The 18,604-nt window shown below is 57.6% G+C and overlaps 2 protein-coding genes across 4 annotated transcripts in view; both read right to left on the bottom strand.

Annotated features, from left to right (window-relative positions):
- RAB11FIP3 (RAB11 family interacting protein 3) overlaps positions 1 to 12,291 on the bottom strand; it is a 39,900-nt gene extending 27,609 nt beyond the window's left edge. Inside the window, exons 1-2 of one of the 2 annotated variants that reach the window (XM_065732441.1) lie at positions 11,881 to 12,291; positions 5,711 to 5,804 (exon numbers count right to left, since the gene is read on the bottom strand). In XM_065732441.1, the coding sequence (XP_065588513.1) occupies positions 5,711 to 5,804; positions 11,881 to 12,135 (349 nt within the window). In that variant the 5' untranslated portion in view covers positions 12,136 to 12,291. The remainder of the gene's footprint in view (positions 1 to 5,710; positions 5,805 to 11,880) is intronic. The other variant, XM_065732442.1, reaches the window with a different exon arrangement.
- A 985-nt stretch (positions 12,292 to 13,276) lies between these two features.
- Positions 13,277 to 18,073, bottom strand: DECR2 (2,4-dienoyl-CoA reductase 2). Of its 2 annotated transcripts, none has more exons than XM_065732486.1 (9): positions 17,844 to 18,073; positions 17,684 to 17,752; positions 17,564 to 17,615; positions 16,402 to 16,537; positions 15,940 to 16,064; positions 15,389 to 15,482; positions 15,000 to 15,104; positions 14,477 to 14,665; positions 13,277 to 13,897 (listed from the first exon to the last, which is right to left on the bottom strand). In XM_065732486.1, exons 1-9 carry the CDS (start codon positions 18,071 to 18,073, stop codon positions 13,863 to 13,865), a joined length of 1,035 nt encoding a protein of 344 aa, XP_065588558.1. In that variant the 3' UTR covers positions 13,277 to 13,862. The 2 variants fall into 2 exon arrangements, with proteins under 2 accessions (XP_065588558.1, XP_065588559.1); XM_065732487.1 differs by having other exon boundaries at positions 14,448 to 14,665; positions 17,844 to 17,958.
- Between the last annotated feature and the right edge of the window lie 531 nt (positions 18,074 to 18,604).

The following is an 18,604-nucleotide window of genomic DNA, read 5'->3' as shown; positions in this document are numbered from 1 at the left end:
AAACACAGCACAGCGTAGAGCTGCAGGAAAAGGCACGGGGCACGGAGGGCTCCCGAAATAGATCCTAAAAACTGCTTTCAAAAGACAGCATTTGGGTGAAAAGGCACCTTGAGCAACGAGCTGCAGGGACACGCGGGTCAGAAACAGAGCCCGTTTGATCGACTCCGTATAGGAGTGACCTAGAAAAACACAGCCTTCCCCAAGTATTTAAGTCATCTGCCAACACACACTGCACATACTGCTGCAAGCCACGGGAGCCACAAACTCAAAGCGATTCCAACAGTATGGATTACGTGCAGCTAACAGACCTGAATTATTCAGCGTGGTAATAAAGCCAGCGAGCTGCAGGGGCACAGCACAGGAGCAGGAAGGCACACAGCCAGCTTCAGAGGGGGGAACTGCTGCAGGCTGAGCTGCCTTGGTGGGCATGCTGCTCAGAAACAAGGCAGCCGCTCGTGACAGTGCCTGGGGGATATCTTGCACCCAGGGGGCAGTGCCAGTGGGGAAGGCTGTGTGCCCCCTCAATGGAAGCACTCAATTGTGTACGTGTAAGTGGAAGCCCTGCTGGATGCTACACATCTTGCCTGATTCAGGCAGCACACAACCAGAGGATCCTCCTAGATGAAATGGTCCCAAGTGCAGAATGTAAGTAAAGAAAACACCATTGCAGGAGCCCACAGGAACCAAGCTGCCTTCTGCCTCCTCACTGCCAGGCCCGTGCCAGGGCAGGAGCTGCACAGCACTGTCCCACCACCGAGCTCCCACCTAGCTCCAGCTCACAGCTCCCACCTGGAGAAATCAAGGTAACCCAGCTCCAACCAACCCAGCTCTCCCCAGCTCATTTCCCATCCCTGTGTCCTCACAAATGCCTGGAACACCACGCTCAGAGCTAAGCAGGAGCACAGTGCCTCTGAATCTAGGTAAGTTACAAAATCAGCAGTAAAAAACTAAATATAGTGGTCTATAAAACAGGCAGGTTTGAGCTCAGAGGACAGAAGGATCTGGCGTCCTGACCAGAATCCAACCTGCATTTGTGATGAATTGAGGCAAAGAAAATGCAGCAGCAGATGAAAAGAGACATTGGGCTGAGATGAGAAGAGACACTGGGCTGTGCCTGAGGGGAGCACCCACCCCACCCCACACCTCCGAGGCTTTTTGATGGCTGTGCTGCCAACAGATACCTTGCCCACAGCAGCCCCTGGCATCCAAAGCCCACATCCTTGGTGCAGCATCTGAAGCACTTTAAATCCCACAACATCAGAACAGATCCAATGGTAAAGGAGGGGCAGCTCTGAGCTGCTGCAAAGTGGGTTTTCCTCGGGTTTCGTGTGCTCCGGACCCGCACCCGCTCACACTCAGTGGCAGCAGCCGGATGCAGCAGGATTCCTCTGGCACACGCAGCGAAAATATTCATCAAGAAAGAATCCTGAAAACGGCAGGAGATTCCTGGGCAAATCTCACGTCCTGTGCAGCCCAGGGGCTGCTCCAGAGCTGAGTAACTCCCTGCCGTCCCCATTGCAGAGCTGCGAGGAGGACACAGCTCCTGCAACACTCCAGCTCTTCTCCCAAAAGTAGGTCACTGCACTGCATCGCCTGCCAGGCTGCTTTTGGGAAGGCACGGGGCAGGCCAGCTCCATCTCTGATGCAACCCTTCCCTGAGCTGCCAAGGTACAGACACGAAGGGCCCCGGCTGCTTGTGTCAGGGAAGGAAAACACAAGCCAGAAGAGCTCCCCCCCACGCCTCGGCCCTTGCACAGCATGCTGCTGCTCACATCATTGCAGGGAGGTGTGCACTTGGAGCTTGAACCCTTCGAGGTACACACAGCCTCAGCAGCAAGCCAGCACAACAGCACTCTGCTTGCCAGCATGGGCCAAGCAGGTGTGGCTTTCCCCTTGTTTCTAGAAGGGGGGATGAAGGCTTCAGCAGCAGGCAGCTGAGGAAGCATCCATCTCCTCTGAAGCTGGTGCAGCAGCTGCACGTGTAGGGCAGCACTTGGGGCTGCTGGGAGCTGGAGGGTGGCTCTCAGGGACAGGCTCAGTGGTTTCCAAGCCAATTGTTGGAGCAGTGCTATTTCAAGAGAAAACCAAGCCTGACTCTTCCAAGAAGGGCTCAGCTCCTTGCCCCCAGCAGAAGGGGTCACAGGCTACAAGCACGTGGGCTCCAGGCTTAACAAGCACAGCAACTGCTCGGAGCACCCCTCCGCAAAGTCTGCTCTGGCACAAGCAGCACTACAAAGAACAGCAGCAGGACTCCTCCCCCCCTCCCTTAAATAGACATTTCAATACAGCATTTAAGACCTCATCCTTTCGGTGACAGAATTAACAGCTACTGTTAGAAACTCCTCATCCCAACAAGCAGCATATGCCAGAGCAGAGCAAGATGCAGAGATGCAATCAGAGCAATCCCCCCATCTCATTCTTGCTCATGAATCAATCTTGATTTCCCATTCACTGCAGCCCTGGTGCTGGGAGCAACGAGCGAGCACCAAGAGGCATCTGCTCTCCCTCCAGCCCTCACGAGTTGTCTCCCTGATGGCATCAGTGGGGAGAGGCAGCAGTGCTGCAGGGATGAAGAGCTCAGCAGATCGCAGAGGTGTGAAGCGTTCCCAGCAGTGCCAGGAGATGCTCTCCTCCCATCTGCTGCGCTTCAAGTCTCACCTATTAAAAAGCAAACACCTTGCAGAGCAAACGGGGCTCGGGCGGCCCTGCTGACAGCAGCAGGCTCTGACGTTAGCAGCATCCCATTGCAAATACTGCCACATTTATTGCTGCACAAACGCAGCCTTGGAAAATAACTGCTGGATTGGGAGCGTGTAAAGGAACGCACGCTTCGGCTTCTGGAATGATCCCTGTGCAAGGCAAGCTTTCATTTCGTGGAGCAGAAGCCATCTGCAATGCAGATCCTACAATGAAAGGAGCTACACGTGAAGCAGGAGGTGGCTTATGTAGCCAGATGGGGCAGATACCTTAACCAGCACGCTGCAGAGCCAGGGCAGCGGGGCAGCAGCCAGCCCGGCTCTTCCAAACTTAACTCAGAGCCCTTGCACGGTGGTAGCAGGCCACACAGTGCCAGAACCCACCCAGGCTGATCCCACTGCTGAATGCCTCCAGCACCCACAGCCCCACAGCCGTCCCCCCCGCAGTGCCCCACTCCCTGCGGCCAGCGCTTCCCGCAGGCAGGAACTCCGTTACAGCTTCCAGGTTTGGGTGTTGGCTCCGCAGCTGTATTTTCCATCTTCCCAAATCCGAAGAGCTTTTAGCTCGAGAATTTATTTATGTATTTATTTTTAAGAAAGAAAAAAAAAAGATTGGGCCATTTCCACCCTCCCCCGATGGCTCAGGGCCGCCCTGGGCCACACAGAGCTCCTTTTGTTCGGGTGCGGAGCGGTCGGATGATGCTGTGTGCTCTGGGAACACACCCTGCCCTGCTTCCAACAGCAGCAACCTGAGCTGACTGCAGCAGCACTGCCCCACCTGCAGCAGGGCACAGCCCACAGCCCCAGCCCTGGGGGGTTGGTTGGCTTTTAGCCCCCATCCCGAGCTCAGCCCCACGCCATCCCCACCTCAGTCCTGAGCTGAGTTTTCCACGCAGCTCGCATGTGATTCCTTGGACCTGTTTCTCATAGAGCAGACCCCTGCTTGGTGACTTGGGTGAATCCAAGCAGAGATGGGATCCACAAATGGGAGGAAAGAAGCTTGAAACATGTCATCTCTTCGGGAAGGATGGAAAGTAAGGCAGCCACAACAGGCTGAGACCTTCTCCTTGCAATCTCCAATCCTTCCTTTACAGTTCCCAAGCTGTTCTGCTGCTTTTCCCTGCAGTCAGCATCACCTGCTGGGCAGCAGCAAGGCTCTGACCTGCAGCATTGCTCCACCATGGAGTGCAGATGGCACAGAGGCAGAGGCCTGCTCCAGGGGCCCAGCATCACCGTGCTGCACAGCTCAGGCAGCTGGCACAGGAACAGGAGTGAGGGCTCAGCATCCTCCCTGCACACAAAGGCCAGCCGGACACGGAAGCAGGTGTAAGGAGAGCAGCTGACCACACAGGTTTTGCTTGTTTTGTAAGCTTGCCTTCAGTTTGCCAGGCTAGCCCATAGGAGCTGAGGAAAATCACTGCTGTTCCTCTAGGGAGAGCCTCCAGAAGGTGGGGACAGGGAAATGAAAGCAGAGCATCCCCTGAAACGAACCCTTCCCAACACAATGGTAGCCACTGTGAAGTCCAAGCTTTCCAAGAAGGGCTCCTCCATCTTTTCCCCCTCCTTCCCTCCCTCCACACGCAGGGAGCAAAGCACCATCCCCTTGCTCCCAAATCAGTGCTCTGCTCATTAGCCAGGCTGCCTGCAGTGTGGGGCAGGACACCAGAGACCACGTGGGACACTCCCACCCTGTCCCCATGCCTTCCTTTAGCCACAGCACCCAGAAATTGCCACCACTCCCACTGGGAGAAAGCCAGGATGGCTGAGAACAACTGGAAATCCCCAGGAACCACACATCTTCTGTCACATCTCACTTGCAGCAAGGGACTGAAGAGCTGCAGGCTACCAGGAAATGCTACCAGGAACTCTCTTGAGCTAGAAAAGGGCCAAGCTAATTAACAAAGCCTCGTTAAAAGGAACTCTCAGCAGCAGACACAACCTCTTCTGTCTTTGCAAGGGGTTGATCAATCCTGGGCACCTCAACACCAGCAACAAACCCTTAGGATCATTTCCACGTGAACAGAAGCCCACTGGGAAGACTTAACCTGTGCTTCTTGCAGAGCTGCTCAGCACCATGCAACATGAGAGAGGTCTGCCATGCTTAACCACTGTAATAAATACACAGCAATCTCTTACTAGGTTAATAAATAGGATCTTAAAAGCTTCATCCAGATCTGCTTTTTCCATTCAATTAATACAACACAATACTAGAGCAATGAATTATTGAAGAGAAACACAAGCCAGAGCTTTCACAAACACGACTCCAGGAGCAATTTATTACAAATTAATAGCACGCCACATTTCCTCCTGCATCAGGAAAACTGGGAGTTGCAGTGCCCATTGCTCCAGGCAGGGCTGCACACAGACACACTCAGGAGCAGGAGGGATGGGCAACCAACAAACCCAGAGCTGCTTGTGCTTTTCAGAGGGTTCCCACTCACAGAACCACCTGGTTCATATTGGAATCAGGGATCATAGATGGTCTCGGTGCTCAGCTCGCTCCCTGCTGCACCAAAGTGGTGCTGAAACTGAAGACAAGCCTCTCTGCAAACACAACTGATTAATGTGCAAACGGGACACTTCTATTTGCACATGTAGTTACAGCTGCTCAGCAGGAGGCTCCCAGTGTTGCTGCCCATAACAGCACACTTGGCCCCAGATGACCTTCCAGCCTTCCTCTTGGAGGTGAACTGTACATTGAGAAGTGTTTTCAGGGGCTTTTAAATTTCATTTTGTTTTATTTCTCCTCCTCCCCCTCCTTTCAGCCAGCCAGCAAGGTAACAGCACTCACCACGCTGGTACTCTGGAAGCTCCTGTGCCACGCACACCAAGGGCAGCACTGCCAGCAGGTTATCCCCCAGGCAATGAGTTCAAGACCCATTCCTTGGGCCAAAATACCCCATACCAGAAACCCTCAGTACACACTGACCCTCCAAACAGGCAGAGGCAAACACAGCAGCACCCACAACACAGAGGACACCGCTGACCCGCGGGCAGCGTGGTGCCCAACTCACCCCCATTCCTGATGGCTCTGATCCCCCGATGGAAATCTTCGAAGCTGATGACTCCGAGCCCACTGGGATCAAGGTACTTGGTCAGGTCCTTCACCTGCAAGCACAAAACACAGCGTTACCTTGGAGGGGTTCGTCAGCACCTTGGGCTGGTACTGTGCCCACTGCTTTGCCTCGGGGTGGGTCCTTTTCTGATGGGGATTTGTTTATTTCTGTGTTTTAAAAGAGATCCTATTATAACTGGGAAAACTCGTTATCAGGCTGCCCAGTAGGAGGGCCAATTAAGAGGGCTCAGTGATAATGAATTGTTCCATGTTACAGATTTAGGCCACAGAGATGTAATGTTTGCACGGTGAGATGATGCCTGGAGGAGGGAACACGTGCTGGGCAGCACTGTGGGGCTGGGACATCCCAGCACTGGGGTCAGGGCAGGGAGTGCTCAAAGAGCAAAACCCACGCTGGTTTTCAGGGTTCTGTCTGCAGAGAGCAGCTCGAAACAGAGCACTAAAGGCTCAGAGAGGGTGGCGTGGCTTAAATAGCCCATTTGAACCCTGGGTGAAAACAAGAGGTGTAAACCATGGGAAGCAGCACGCAGCTGCTGCTCTGGGGAGGGCTGAGTTATGATGTTGATACAGAACCACAGAGCCACTAAGGGTGGAAAGACCATGAAGGTCACCTAGTCCAACCACCAAGTCATCCCAGCCATATAATCATGCTACACAACACCCTTCCTCCTCTACAGACTCCGTGCACCCAAGCACTGCGGGGCTGGCAGCCCTGCCTGGGCAGACCACTGTGGTCTGGGATGCTTCAGGAACACATCTTCACCTCCAAATGCACAGAGAAAAACAATGAGGATGGGAGCAGAGGGGCAGGAGGATGGGAGGTCAGAACCTCCCACCCTGTATCCAGTTCTGCCCATGGGTTTTGCCTTCCAACGAGGAACAGGTTTTGCTCCTCAGCTAAGCCAGTGGTGAGAGCTCCAGTTCACACTGACACAAATGCATGGCAGCTGCACCACCATGGGAAATCCAAGGAGGGAAGGGATTCCCTGCCAGCTCAGCAGCCCAAGGACAGGAGAAGGAAGCAGCAGGCCTTGTTGGTGCTGCACACCTCCAGCACACAGGACCACACATCACTTGCTTGAGCAACCAACAGCGGCAGAGCAGCTCAGTGGGGGACAGGAGAGCGAGCAGGATGGATCCCAACACAGCACACAGCTTTAGCCTGAAGTTTAATACAACCAAAACCTTAACATGACCACCAGATGAAGACTTCCTCCCAGAAATCTCAGATATAGGTTAAGATCTGGGGGTGTGGAGCCAGGATCTGGCCTCTGTGGGCCCCTTCCAGCTCAGGATAGCCAGCCCTACAACCCCAATCTGGTGGCAGCAGCCAGCGCTGAATGGGGACTGCTGGGAACCCGTGAGCAGTTCAGAACACATCACTATCTCACCTATAAGAGCCCACAGGGATTTTTGCTCTGATAAGCACAGCAGGGCTCAGGCTGGACGCTCTCCTCCTTATGCCTACCCAGCTTTTTGTTGAGCACAGGGCTCAACAAGCGTTGTGCAGCAAGGACCTCTCCTCCTCGTGCAGAGCTGGATGCAGCATCTCTGCCCAGCTCCTGGCAGGCACAAATGGATGTCTCCATTTGTTTGGCTTGCTCCCACAGCCCTGGGCCCGGCACAAGCTGCAGCCCTGGGTGCTGCTGAGTCAATGAGCTGCAATGCCATCAGCCCAAATGAATGGATCCCTCTTAACGCAGCATTTGTCTGAGTCTGCAGCTCTCCCCCCGCGCCGGGCTGTGCCAGCACTGTGAGCAGCACGTGTCCCAGGATGCTGCTGCGATCTGAATGGTGCTGCACAGAACCCAGGGCAGAAAGCCCCTCTCCCCAGTGCTGCACCTCTGCAGTTTCGCTGGCACCAGCCATGCAGCTCGGGGTTGCATCCATCCCACTTGGTTAAAGGACTGGCACCACAGCAGGCAGGCAGAACCCCAGAACAGGCTTTTCTTCTGCTGCAATTACACCTAATTAACTCACCTCTAAACTACCCCCAAGGGGGCAGATCTCGTTACAGGGAGAGGCAACGGTCAATTGTGAGGAAGCAGCACAAGAGCTGCATTATTTATTCTGCCAGCAGTGGCACTCAGCCAGGGCTGCTGAGGGCACTGGGAGGAAGGCAGCACATTGTGCCCAGCCCAGGGTCCTGCTCCCAGCCCTAACATCAGTGAGGATGCCTCCAGCCACGACAGCCTGCAGAGCTGAGGACCCAGACCCCCTCCTGCTGTCCTTATGGGGCAGAACCAAGCAGCTCATCCAGACAGAGCTCAGTGTGGAGCCCACGTTCCCCACACCCAGCTGATTGAGTGCTGGTAGAAAGTCCCCAGGTCTACAGCACCATTCAGGTTGGAGAAGAGCTCTCAGATCCCCAGGTCCAACCCCAACCCACCCCACTGTCCACATCCCTCGGGACCACATCTCCACAGTTCTGGAACCCCTCCAGCGATGCTGACCCCATCACTGCTGACCCATCATCGAGTGGCAGCAGTGCCACTGCACCACTGCTCCTTTGGGGAATAAGTTCCTAATATCCAACCTGACAGTATCTTCCCCTCCAGGGCAGCTGGGGGTATGAGGCTGTGCAGCTCCATGGGTTCCCTGCTCCTCCACCACGCTCTGTCACGCTTACACATCATCCTCAGAGCTCAGGTATGACTAAGTCGTGCATCAGTTGTTGTTGCTGGAGCATGAAAACATTTAAAGGAACAGCTTCGAGGGTGGTTTGACAACATCAACGGGAACAAGAAGTTACACTGAAACGCTTGTAGCCAAACTTAATTGCGCTTGCCTCCAGCGTTCCAGGTTTCCTGTCCCTGCCAAGCACTCCAAGGACTCAGCTCCGCAATAAACACGTTCATTTGTTTCACTAAACTTGAAAAAAGTCCTTTTTCCTCCGCCCTCCGGGATGGGGAAGGTTTTGTTTTCCAGCTTTTGTTCTTCTGATGACGTGGGAAAGCCGCTGTCACCCCTCCAACCCCAGGCTGCACCCAGAGGCGCAGCGCGAGGTTCCCATCCTGCACAGTGGCATCAGAGCCGATGCGCAGACACCACCAAGCACACCCCAGGTGTGCCAGGGGGTCACCTCCCGTTCACAGCCCCCAGCCAGCAGGTCTCCCAGCAGCACCCAGCCCCACAGCACGGCACAGCTGCCTGGGAACGCTCACCGCTCGCTTCCTGCCCTTGAAAGCCCCTGTCCTGCAAGTACTGCTGCTTCAGGCTCCTTCTGTGCTCAGCCTGAGCTTCCTGCTGGACTCCAGCGAGCGGATTTCCCCTGCCAGCTCAGCCGGCTCCAGCTCCTGGCGTTGGGTTTTGCTCCTTCCCGGAGCAGCCCTGCAGCCTGCAAGCTGGAAACCTCTCTCAGAAGCAGCAGTGACTCAACCCCAGCTAACGCTACTGGGTTTGCACCAAAGAGTGTTGAAGCAGACGGAGCAGTAGCTCTTTTTCTCAGGAGAAATACAACACTTCAGTAAATGCATCTATATTAAAGAATAATCAGAGGTGTCCTTCTGGCCCCAGCTGCACTGCTGGGAGCAAAAGCACAGCGAAGTGCCACGCTCTGGCACGTGATACAGTCTCACTGAGCTCAGAGTTGCTCATGCTCACATGGAGGAAGCGGTGAGGATGAGGAAGGGAGCCCAGGTGAGTGCACACACGGGGTGCAGAGCATAGCTCCTTGCCCCAGCCAGGTTCAAAGCCCGTCCCATCTGAGCACAAGCAGCAAGGGAAAGTCAAAACGGGGGTAAAACTGAGAGCAATTACGCAGGCAATCGGTGTAATGGCTCTCAACCTCTGGCTGTATTGGGTTACATAATGATAGCAGAGCTCCAAAACGCTCTGGAAGCATTTAGAGTTGAAGCAGCGTTGGGTGGACACGGCTCTGAGCACAGAACCACTGTGTGCTGCTGCTGCATACAGCTGCACACAGCCCACCCTGCTCCCCACACGGACGAATGCTTCCAGCACTCAGCCCTGCACGAGGGCTCCTCCCTGCCCACCCAGATGCTGCTGTGAGTGCAAAGCCCCCGTTTGTGATACGCTCCTAAGCCGTTCCCAGCCACAAAAATGAAGAAAAGGGCCCTTTCAAGGAGCTCAGAGCCAGAAGTTAACAGGATGCCCACAGCATCGCACTGCAGCTCCGCTCCCAGCAGCGGACTGCAAAGGTAAACAGCAATTAGAGCAATTAAAGGTGCAGCCGCACAGCTGGAAGTGATTTAAGCTTCACTTGCACTCCTGCAGCCTGCAAACCCATGGGAGAGGCTCACAGGAATCCCATGATAGACAAAAGATTGGGGGAGGGGGGATACTGAGGTTCCCTCGTGTGAGAGCTGCAAAAGGTGAGATCTCAGGGGTGAGTGGGGGATGATGGAGGCACGGGGGGATGCTCAGGCAGCAGGGCAGGGGGAGCTGAACAGGGACTGCCTGGCTCAGGGGATGGGTACCCAAAGGGTGTGAGCACTGAAGGTAATAATCAGCCCACAGGAATGGGGCTGGGAAGAAAGGCCAAAGACACGCCAGAGTGCAGAAAGCAGAGGGGCCGTGGTGCTCTGAGAGCTGAAATAGGTTGAGCTGAGCTGCTCGCTCCACTGAGCAGGGGGATCCCGTGGGGCAGCAGGTTTGTCCACCTCCAGTCGACTTCTGCTTCGAAACCAAAGAGAAAAACCTGGGATGCCAGCGGGATGGCTTCTGCTGGTGCTCCACAGTCACTCCTCCTCCTCCTCCCCTACTCAAGGCAGCCTGGAGCAGGGCTGGTAAGGAAACACCTGGCTGCTGTAAGGGGACAGGTAGGGGACAGGTAGAGCCCAGCGTCACTCAGGGCAAACAGAGCTGGGCCAGGTTGGGATATTGCACAACAGCTGAGTATGAGACAAACAGCACCAGGCAACAAAGCCAGCAGGTGTGCCCCTACCTGAGGCTGCGGTCCCACAGCCCTTCAACAACAACCAAACCTCCCAGCTTTCATCACACGGAAGAAAAAAACTAATCAAAACCCACATGCATGCTGGTGTCTATGGCACAGATGGCAGTTGGGCTCTTCCCTTTGACGTTTAGCAAGGAATTGCTGCAGCCCAATGAGCAGGCAGCACTGAGCTCAGCAGCCCCCTAAGTGCCCCCATGTTCTGCCCCAGCTCCTGGCACGTGGGATATTCCTTCTGCACAGCGTGCTCCAGTATGGACAGCGTTACTGAGAACGGCGCTCAGTGGGAAGGAATAAGGCAGAAGAAAAGCCAAGCCAGCACAGCCCAGAACCCCCTGGGCACCCCACCTGGCTGCAGACATCCCCTAGCAGCCTGCAATGCTCTGTAAGGAAGGATCCAGAGCATCTCACAGCTGTGCTTCCTCACCTCAGAGGCGCTGACACAATTCCTGCACCACCAGGAGCCGAGCAGAGCTCTGTGCCCTGAGCTGGTTCTCAGGCCGGACCCTCCTGCAACGTCCCACCGCGGTGACAAAGGCAGCACGGACAGCAGCACAGCGTGGGATGCTCGGGGCAGTGCTGTGGGTGCTGGCTGCTCACGGCCTCCCCCAGCACCGTGACACTGCACCGTGCCCCCCCCGGCACCCCCACATCACAGCGCTGCTCTGCCTCGAAGAAACACCCCCGCTTCCTTCTTAAGAGGCGTTTTTACCGTGAGGACGTGGGACAAAAAGCCTTCCTCCGCCCAGCACTCCTTCACACATGGTGATTTGCTTTGTCATGCCGCTGGAACACGGCAGCGCAGCTCCGGCTGAGCGCAGAGCCTCAAAGCCCATCCGCCCGCCCGTCCATCCATCCCGGGCAGCGCTGCCGGCCGCACTCCGCGCCCAACCCCACCTCCATCCCCGGAGCGGACTGCAGCCCTCTCCATTTTGGGTCGCGCCGGGCAGCTTCAAATTACACCGCATCTCATCTGCTGCCAAGGAACACCGCCGTGCCGCGGGGCAGCGAGGAGGAGAACAGCTCGGGTCCACGCGTGAGCCCCAGCCCGGCAGCTCAGCGCGGAGCACCCGGAGCCACACCGAGGGACCGCTGCCCCGAGCATCGTGCGGCCGCTGGAGGTGCGAGGGCACGGCGAGCCGGCACCGGCCCTCGGAACGGCCCCTCTGCACGGGGACGGGCCCCGTCCTCACCTGCTCGGCCCCATAGGCTGTGGCGAACTGGACGAACTCCTCCACGCGCACGAAGCCGTCGCCGTCGCGGTCGAGGGCGTCGAAGACGGGCCGCAGGCGGGGCTCGTCCTCCGGGCAGCCCCCGCGCTCCGGGGGGGCCCATGGCGGCGTCCCCGCCGCCGGCTCAGCCGCCCATAGGGCCGGCTCCGCTTCCAGCTCCGGCCCCGGTTCGTCCCACCGCGGCCCGGGATCGAGCGGCGGCGCCGGCGGCTCCATGCTCACGGGCAGCGCTCAGCCGCCCGCCCCGCCGCTGCCCGGCTCGCCGTCCCCGCGGCGCGGCCATGCCCCGCGGCCATCGCCCCTCTCACATCCCGGCCGGGGCCGCCGTCGGTGCGGTCCCCGCGGCTCCGCCCGCGCCCGGCTTTGTGCGAGGCGGCGCCGGGCCCCGCCCGCCCTCGGCGGCACCGGGAGGGGACGGCCCCGAGGATCCGCTCCACCCGAGGGGCGGCGGCAGCCGAGAAACGAACCTTCCGCCGCTCGCCCGCCCGCGCCGCCGCTCGCGGAGCGGCCGCCGGAGAACCGCCGGATTTACCCCCGCGGCCGCCGCAGTAGCCGCGCGGTGACGTCACTCGCCCACCGCCGGGCCCCGCTCAACCCACCGCGACGCGGGGCCGAGCGGAAGCCCCGCCCCCCGGGGTTGGCCTTAAAGGGGCCGCGCGGGCCACGAGCACGTGGGGCGCGGCGGCGACAAAGCGGTCCTCAGCGCGGCCGAGGAAGAGCAGACAAAGGCCACGAGCCGCCTTCCAGATCCTCACAATGCCACCCCTGCCCAGCGACCCAGCGGGCACCACCAGGCGTTGCTGCAAAGACATGATGCGCTCCCTTGAAGCTCTTCCTCTTATTGCTGTGCTCGAGGATGAGGAGCAGATGCAAAGCTTTGGGTGCTGGGAGCTGGAACGGGCAGAAGAAAGGCTGCGGGATCAACCCCCACACACAGGTGAACAGAGAAGTGGCACAGCTCAGGCTGGAAGGTCTTTATTCGTAGCCTGGAGGAAGGAGCAAAACCTGTCAAGTCTACAATCACAGAGGAGAAGAAACCAATCTTCAGCAGTCTTTAAAGTGAGATTAATAGGAATCAGGATAAGCGTAAAACCTGCTGTCAGCAGGAGGGCACTGCAGAGCTCGAGCAGAGGGGCCCCACGAGGCACTGGGGACACACTGCATTCCCAGCACACACCCAGTGCAGCCCCTGCAGCTCCCCATGCAGAAAGGGCTGAGCTTCTGCCATCCTCTGCTCCACCCTCTGCTGTGGCATCTATACAAAGAAAGGGGACAGCATGAGATTGGCATTGCAGCCATTAGGGCTGACAGAGACAGCTCAGGCTCAGCTTTCACCTGCCATCACCTTTGTTCCCAGGCACTTCTGCACCAACCTCAGGGTGCTGCTGCTCCAGCCAGGAGCTCCCAGGGGAAACGAAAGATGTCCATCCTCCTGCCAGAACCACCTTGGTCCTAGTTTGGCCTCTAAGAGCTGCTAGCTCCTGCTACCAAGCAAGAAATGCCCTGAGCATTGTGGCTGCTCTCATTCCCCCAGCAGGACGAGCTGCAGATGTGGCAGTGAGCAGTGACACTGGGGATGTGTATGGCTTTCCCCAACCCAGAATGAGCTGAGCTATTCCCCGTCCCAAAGCGGAGCTGCTGTGGGGGTCCTGTGCTGCCTGCAGGAAGGACACGGCCGGGGGAGGAAGAGGACAGATATCCAGGAAGGAAAACCAGACCACAGCCCATTCCCCTCGACCATCCTCACAGTCTCAGCCGTGACAGCTCAGAAGATTGTAACGGTGCAGAGTTGGGGTACACTTGCTCCCCCGCAGCATCTCCTCGGTGCTCCCTCCCCCAGGCAGGAGTGGGATGGGCAGTGTCACCACGTCGCTGCTCTCAGCTCCTCTGGGTGATGCCACCCGGGTCAAATTCCTATCCGTCAGTCAATCCCAGGCTGTCCATCATTGATTTTTGTTTGCTCCTGCGGCCCAGACATCTGTAAGACAGTAGGGAGGTCAGCACGCATGGCCCTGCTCAAGTGGAGTGGGCGACAGGAGCCAAAATGAATCCTGAGTGCAGTGCAACCACAACACAAGGCGTGCTGCAGCAGTTCATGCAAGGAAGAAAGGGGAGGCAGAGGCCATCAGGACTCTGTACCCAAACGTGCTGATGGGGCACAGAAGCAGGTACTGCTTCACCCCAGGAGTGATCTAGAGGTGCCCAGACAATCTCCCAGCAGGAACAAGAGATCTGCCCACCCCACAGCTCATCCCACGCACTGTCCCTCACTTGCTGAAGCAGGAACAGGGTGAGGGGAGTGCTGAAGCCCACTCACAACAGCCCGGCACCCCTGAAGCTTGCTGTGACACATATGGCATGATGGTCTGAGCCTCAGGAGAGGCACAGACTGGCACAGCACGACCAAGGCACTGCAAGAAGGCAATGCAATACCCACTGGTACCGCAGCCATGCCTCTACACCACGGGGCAACAGGGTTTCTGACGCAAGCCCTGCTCTAATCCCACAGAGGGGGAAAGGCACGTCACCTAGAGTTTAGCAGAGGATGAAGCAATACCCAGCAAGGCGGAGAAGCTGTTGGCAGAGGTCAGCCAGCTCCCACCATCCACAACCAGTGTGGTGCCAGTCACGTAGGAGGAGAGGGGGCTCGCCAGGTACAGCGCGCTGTGGGCGATCTCCGTCTTGTTCCCCGCGCGCTGGAGGGGGATCATGTCAAAGTGGTTTGCATCCTTGGCAAATTTTCCACCTAAACGATGGGAGAAAAGAGCCAGCTATGACCACGGGACATAGGGACGGCCCAGGGACAAAGAGGGTTCAGTAAAGGGATCTCAAGCACAGCTGTGAAACTTGTAACTGGATGCTGTGATAGTGAGCTCAAGGTATGAGCTCTCTGAGCCTTCCCAGACTCCACAGGTAAACACACACTCACTGATGGACTTCAAGAGCTGAGTCCCCAGGCACAGCAGCTACCTGCAGCATACCACGTGAGCTGCGTGGCCCAGGTGGTCCACAATGGTCCCCTCCCAGACAGATGTCAGCACAGCACTGCTGAGGCAGAGCCAGGAGCCCCAGGGCCTTACCCAGCCGCCGGAACCCCTCGGTGCCCGTGATGGGGCCTGGTGCCAAGCTGTTCACTCGGATGTTGTTGGGACCCCACTCCACAGCAAGGTGACGGGTCATGGCATCTGGGAAGGGAAACAGGTTACAAGAGGATTCAGAAAAGGAGAAAAAAGCCATTCTAGCAACTGTTGTGGAAGGGGGAAAAAGGCCAAGGGAGGTTTTGACCAAGAACAAAGGTTCACGGAAGGGAGAAGAGCCTCACACCAAACATAGGCACATGTAGCACCTTACAATAGCCACATTGATTCATATTCACATCTCCCACTGACATCTTCCCATCCCAATATCCAGGAGCCTTCTTACCGGCCCCACACAGCTTGCAGGAACTGAGCAAGGAGCACTGAGGTACCTATAGCAGCCTTAGCAGAACCGGCGTGCACCTGGAGGGCCTGTCCTCGGTAGCTCAGAGTTGCTGTGATGTTAATGATGACCCCGCCGTGGTCCTGGGGAGGCAAAGGAGATGCAGAATTAGGAGAGAGTGGCATGAGGGTCATATAGGAGCATGGTGGGCTTGGAGGAGAGGTCACCCGTGGGCACAGACACACTCGTGTTGCCAACACATCACATGGCCTCACTGAGCAGGGCCCTGCCAAAGAAGTAGGAGGCACAAGGGACAAGCAAAGACCAAGCAAAACAGGGGAGCTGCAGTTTACAGCCTCTCTCCAGACTGGTGGCAGAGCACAGACAGGTGCTACACAAGTCAGTGCCCTGTGGCTAGGGACAAGCAGGAATCAAAGCACAGCTCCCACTTTCAGTGCAGACCCCAGAAGGGAGCAGATTTAGTGGACAGGGCAGGTGGCACAGGCTGACAGACCACTGCTCTGCTCCCTTTTGTCCTCTTTGATTCGCTGGAGTATGCCTTGCTCAGGACTAACCTCCTCCTTACCAGGAGACACTTACACGGAAATATTTCTCAAAGAGGACTTTGGAGGTGTTGAAGGTGCCAAGAGTGTCAATATCCATCACTGTCTTGAAGGCGTTGAAGGACAGAGCACTGGCTGGACACAGAAAGTTTCCTGCAGCACCTGAGGACAAGCAGTTGGGGTCACAGTCAGCAGGTTCAGGACACTGCTGTGATTGGGACATCAAGCAATACAGCTCGGCCAGGTTGGAGGTGAAGTGGAAGACATCCCAGTAATAGTGTATGGCTCTAGGTATGTAGTTAAGACTGCACCAGGGGATCTCTGCTTCCTCTGAGGCTGTTCCCTCTGTGCTGCTCTCAGGGGCTCACACCATCAGCTGCTCAGATGCTCTCAGAGTGAAGCAGTGTGAGCCAGACACAGCCAATACAGCCCCTGTGCTGGAGAACACCCTGACAGACAGCCTACAGCAGCCCTCCTGCTGCCCCCTCCAGTGGCTCACCATTAACCAGGATGTCAATCTGCTTGAACTGTTTCAGCGTCTCATCCACTGCTGCCACGATGGTTTGCGGCTGTCTGACATCTAAGGACAGAGGCAGGCACTGCTGGCCTGTGGCTGCCACCAGCTTTTTTGAGGCCTGGATAAAGAGAAAAGCGTGATTCTTTCTGGGATTCTTCAGCGAGGGCCAGACCCAGATCTCATGCAGGCAAGCAAGAAGCCAGGCAGAAGCTGTGCCCCTGTCAGCACACAGCAAGCATGGGCATTACCCACACGAACATGAGTCACGTCTTGTCCTAGAAGCAGCTGCATTTCATCAGCCAGTATAGTCATTATGTTTCTAAAACAACAAAAAACAAAACAACGGAGCTCTTGGGCAGGGGAGAGAACTACTCAAACGCAGCCAGAGCACCTAGGGGAGCCAGAGAAAGCTCCCAGGCATCGTGCCCAACGTGGGCCCTGCAGCCACAGCCATCACGGACACAGCACTCCCCAGGCAACAGCACTGCAGGGCAAGTACAAAGGTTGGACCCCAGCGAGGTGCTCTGACACATCTCAGAAAAAAGTAACCTTTAGATCCAAAACATCAGTGGGTCAAAGGACAAACGCCAGCCAGCAGCAATCAGCACTCTGCCTGCGAGGCACTGGAGGCAGCTCAGCACGAAGCCATCTCCAAGGCTATGGTCAGGAACACGCCACTCCCCAGCAGCCCGAGCACTGGGGACAAACTCAGCCACAGCCCAACCCAACAGCTGGCAACGTTCTGCGTGCCTGCTTGGGCTCCTCGGGCTGTTCTCTGAGAAGCTTTGAGCTGACCATGAGGCACGCACAGGTCAAGGCATCAGAAATCAGTCCCTGAGCGCACAGAAAGCTCCAGTCCCTCAGGACTAAAAAGCTGCTGAGTTCTGCAGCTTGTTTTCCGACACACGAGCACGAAGGAATGCTCATTTACAGCACGAAGTACCTCCAGGAGACGGCTGGGTCGTGCCAGCTCACCCCCAGGCACTAAGTTTGCTCACACAAATGCCGTCAGCCAAAACGCAGCCCGGGATCGGACACACGGGGCTTTAAAGCCCACCCTCGTGGCATCAACAGGGCTGCCTGCAACTCCACGAGTGCTCACAGCCCACCCAGCCCCAGCAGTCCCCCCCGGGGCCGCGCTCACCTCGGCCACGCGCTGCTGGTTCCGGCCGGCGATGGCGGTCCGACAGCCGTGCCTGTAACGGAGGGGCGGTGAGAACGGGCCCCGGGGGCCGCGCAGGGCCCGGCCCGGGCATCCCCGTACCTCATGAAGATCTCGGCGATACGGAAACCGATGCCGGAACCGCCGCCGGTGATGAACGCCACGCGGCCCCTGTGGGGGAAGGGAGGAGGAACGAGGGGGTGTGAAGACCGGAGCGGACCCCCCCCCCCCCCGCGGGGCTGCCCCGCCCCCGGGCACTCACGCCAGGATGTCGGGGCTGAAGAGGTGCCGGTACTCCCCGAGGCAGTCGTCAGTGTCCACGTCCGGCGGCGGCCGTGAGGCGGCAGAGCGCTGCGCCATGGCGGCAGCTCTGAGCGACCCGCGCCCGCGCACAGTGCGCCGGGACAGCCCGCCGGAAGCGGAAGTCGGGCGCGATGGCGCGGTGCATGCCGGGACTCGTATTTCCCGGCGGCGCAGTCGCTCTCCGCGCATGCGCGGGCGTCAGCAGACGTCGCCCGGCAACGGCGCGGGGCTGAATCGGAGCCCGCAAGCGCCGCCCGCTGTCCCACGCGTGTCCCCAACGGCGGCCTCGGCACCTCGCGCTGCCCGCCGGGACATCCCAGTGCCCCTCAGGAACACCCAGTTGCCCCACGAGGCATCCCGGCGGCTTCCGGTGCCGTGCAGAACTTCCCAGTATCAGCCCAGTGACATCCCAGCGCTGTCTGTTACGACTCAGTAATACACCAGTGCCTCCCAGTGACATCCAGCACAGCCTGGTGACATTCCCCTGTCACTCTCGTGACTTACCATTCCTGTAATATTGCCTTCCAGTGACATCCCTATGCCCCCCCAGCACTCCCACGCGACACCCTCTGCCTCCCAGTACCACTCCAGTGATGCCATACAATAGCCCACTCACATCCCAGTGCTCCCCCAGTGACTTCCAGCGCTCCTCAGTGGCATCTCAGCACCCCCAGCAGTTCTTGGTGCCTCCTGGAGCTTTCCAGTAGCCTTCCAGTGCCC

Source organism: Cyrtonyx montezumae, unplaced genomic scaffold (genome assembly GCF_038088225.1).
Source record: "Cyrtonyx montezumae isolate F1298 unplaced genomic scaffold, pur_monq_1.0 scaffold_16, whole genome shotgun sequence".
Lineage (NCBI taxonomy): Eukaryota > Metazoa > Chordata > Aves > Galliformes > Odontophoridae > Cyrtonyx > Cyrtonyx montezumae.
This window is presented reverse-complemented; position numbering and strand designations above follow the sequence as displayed.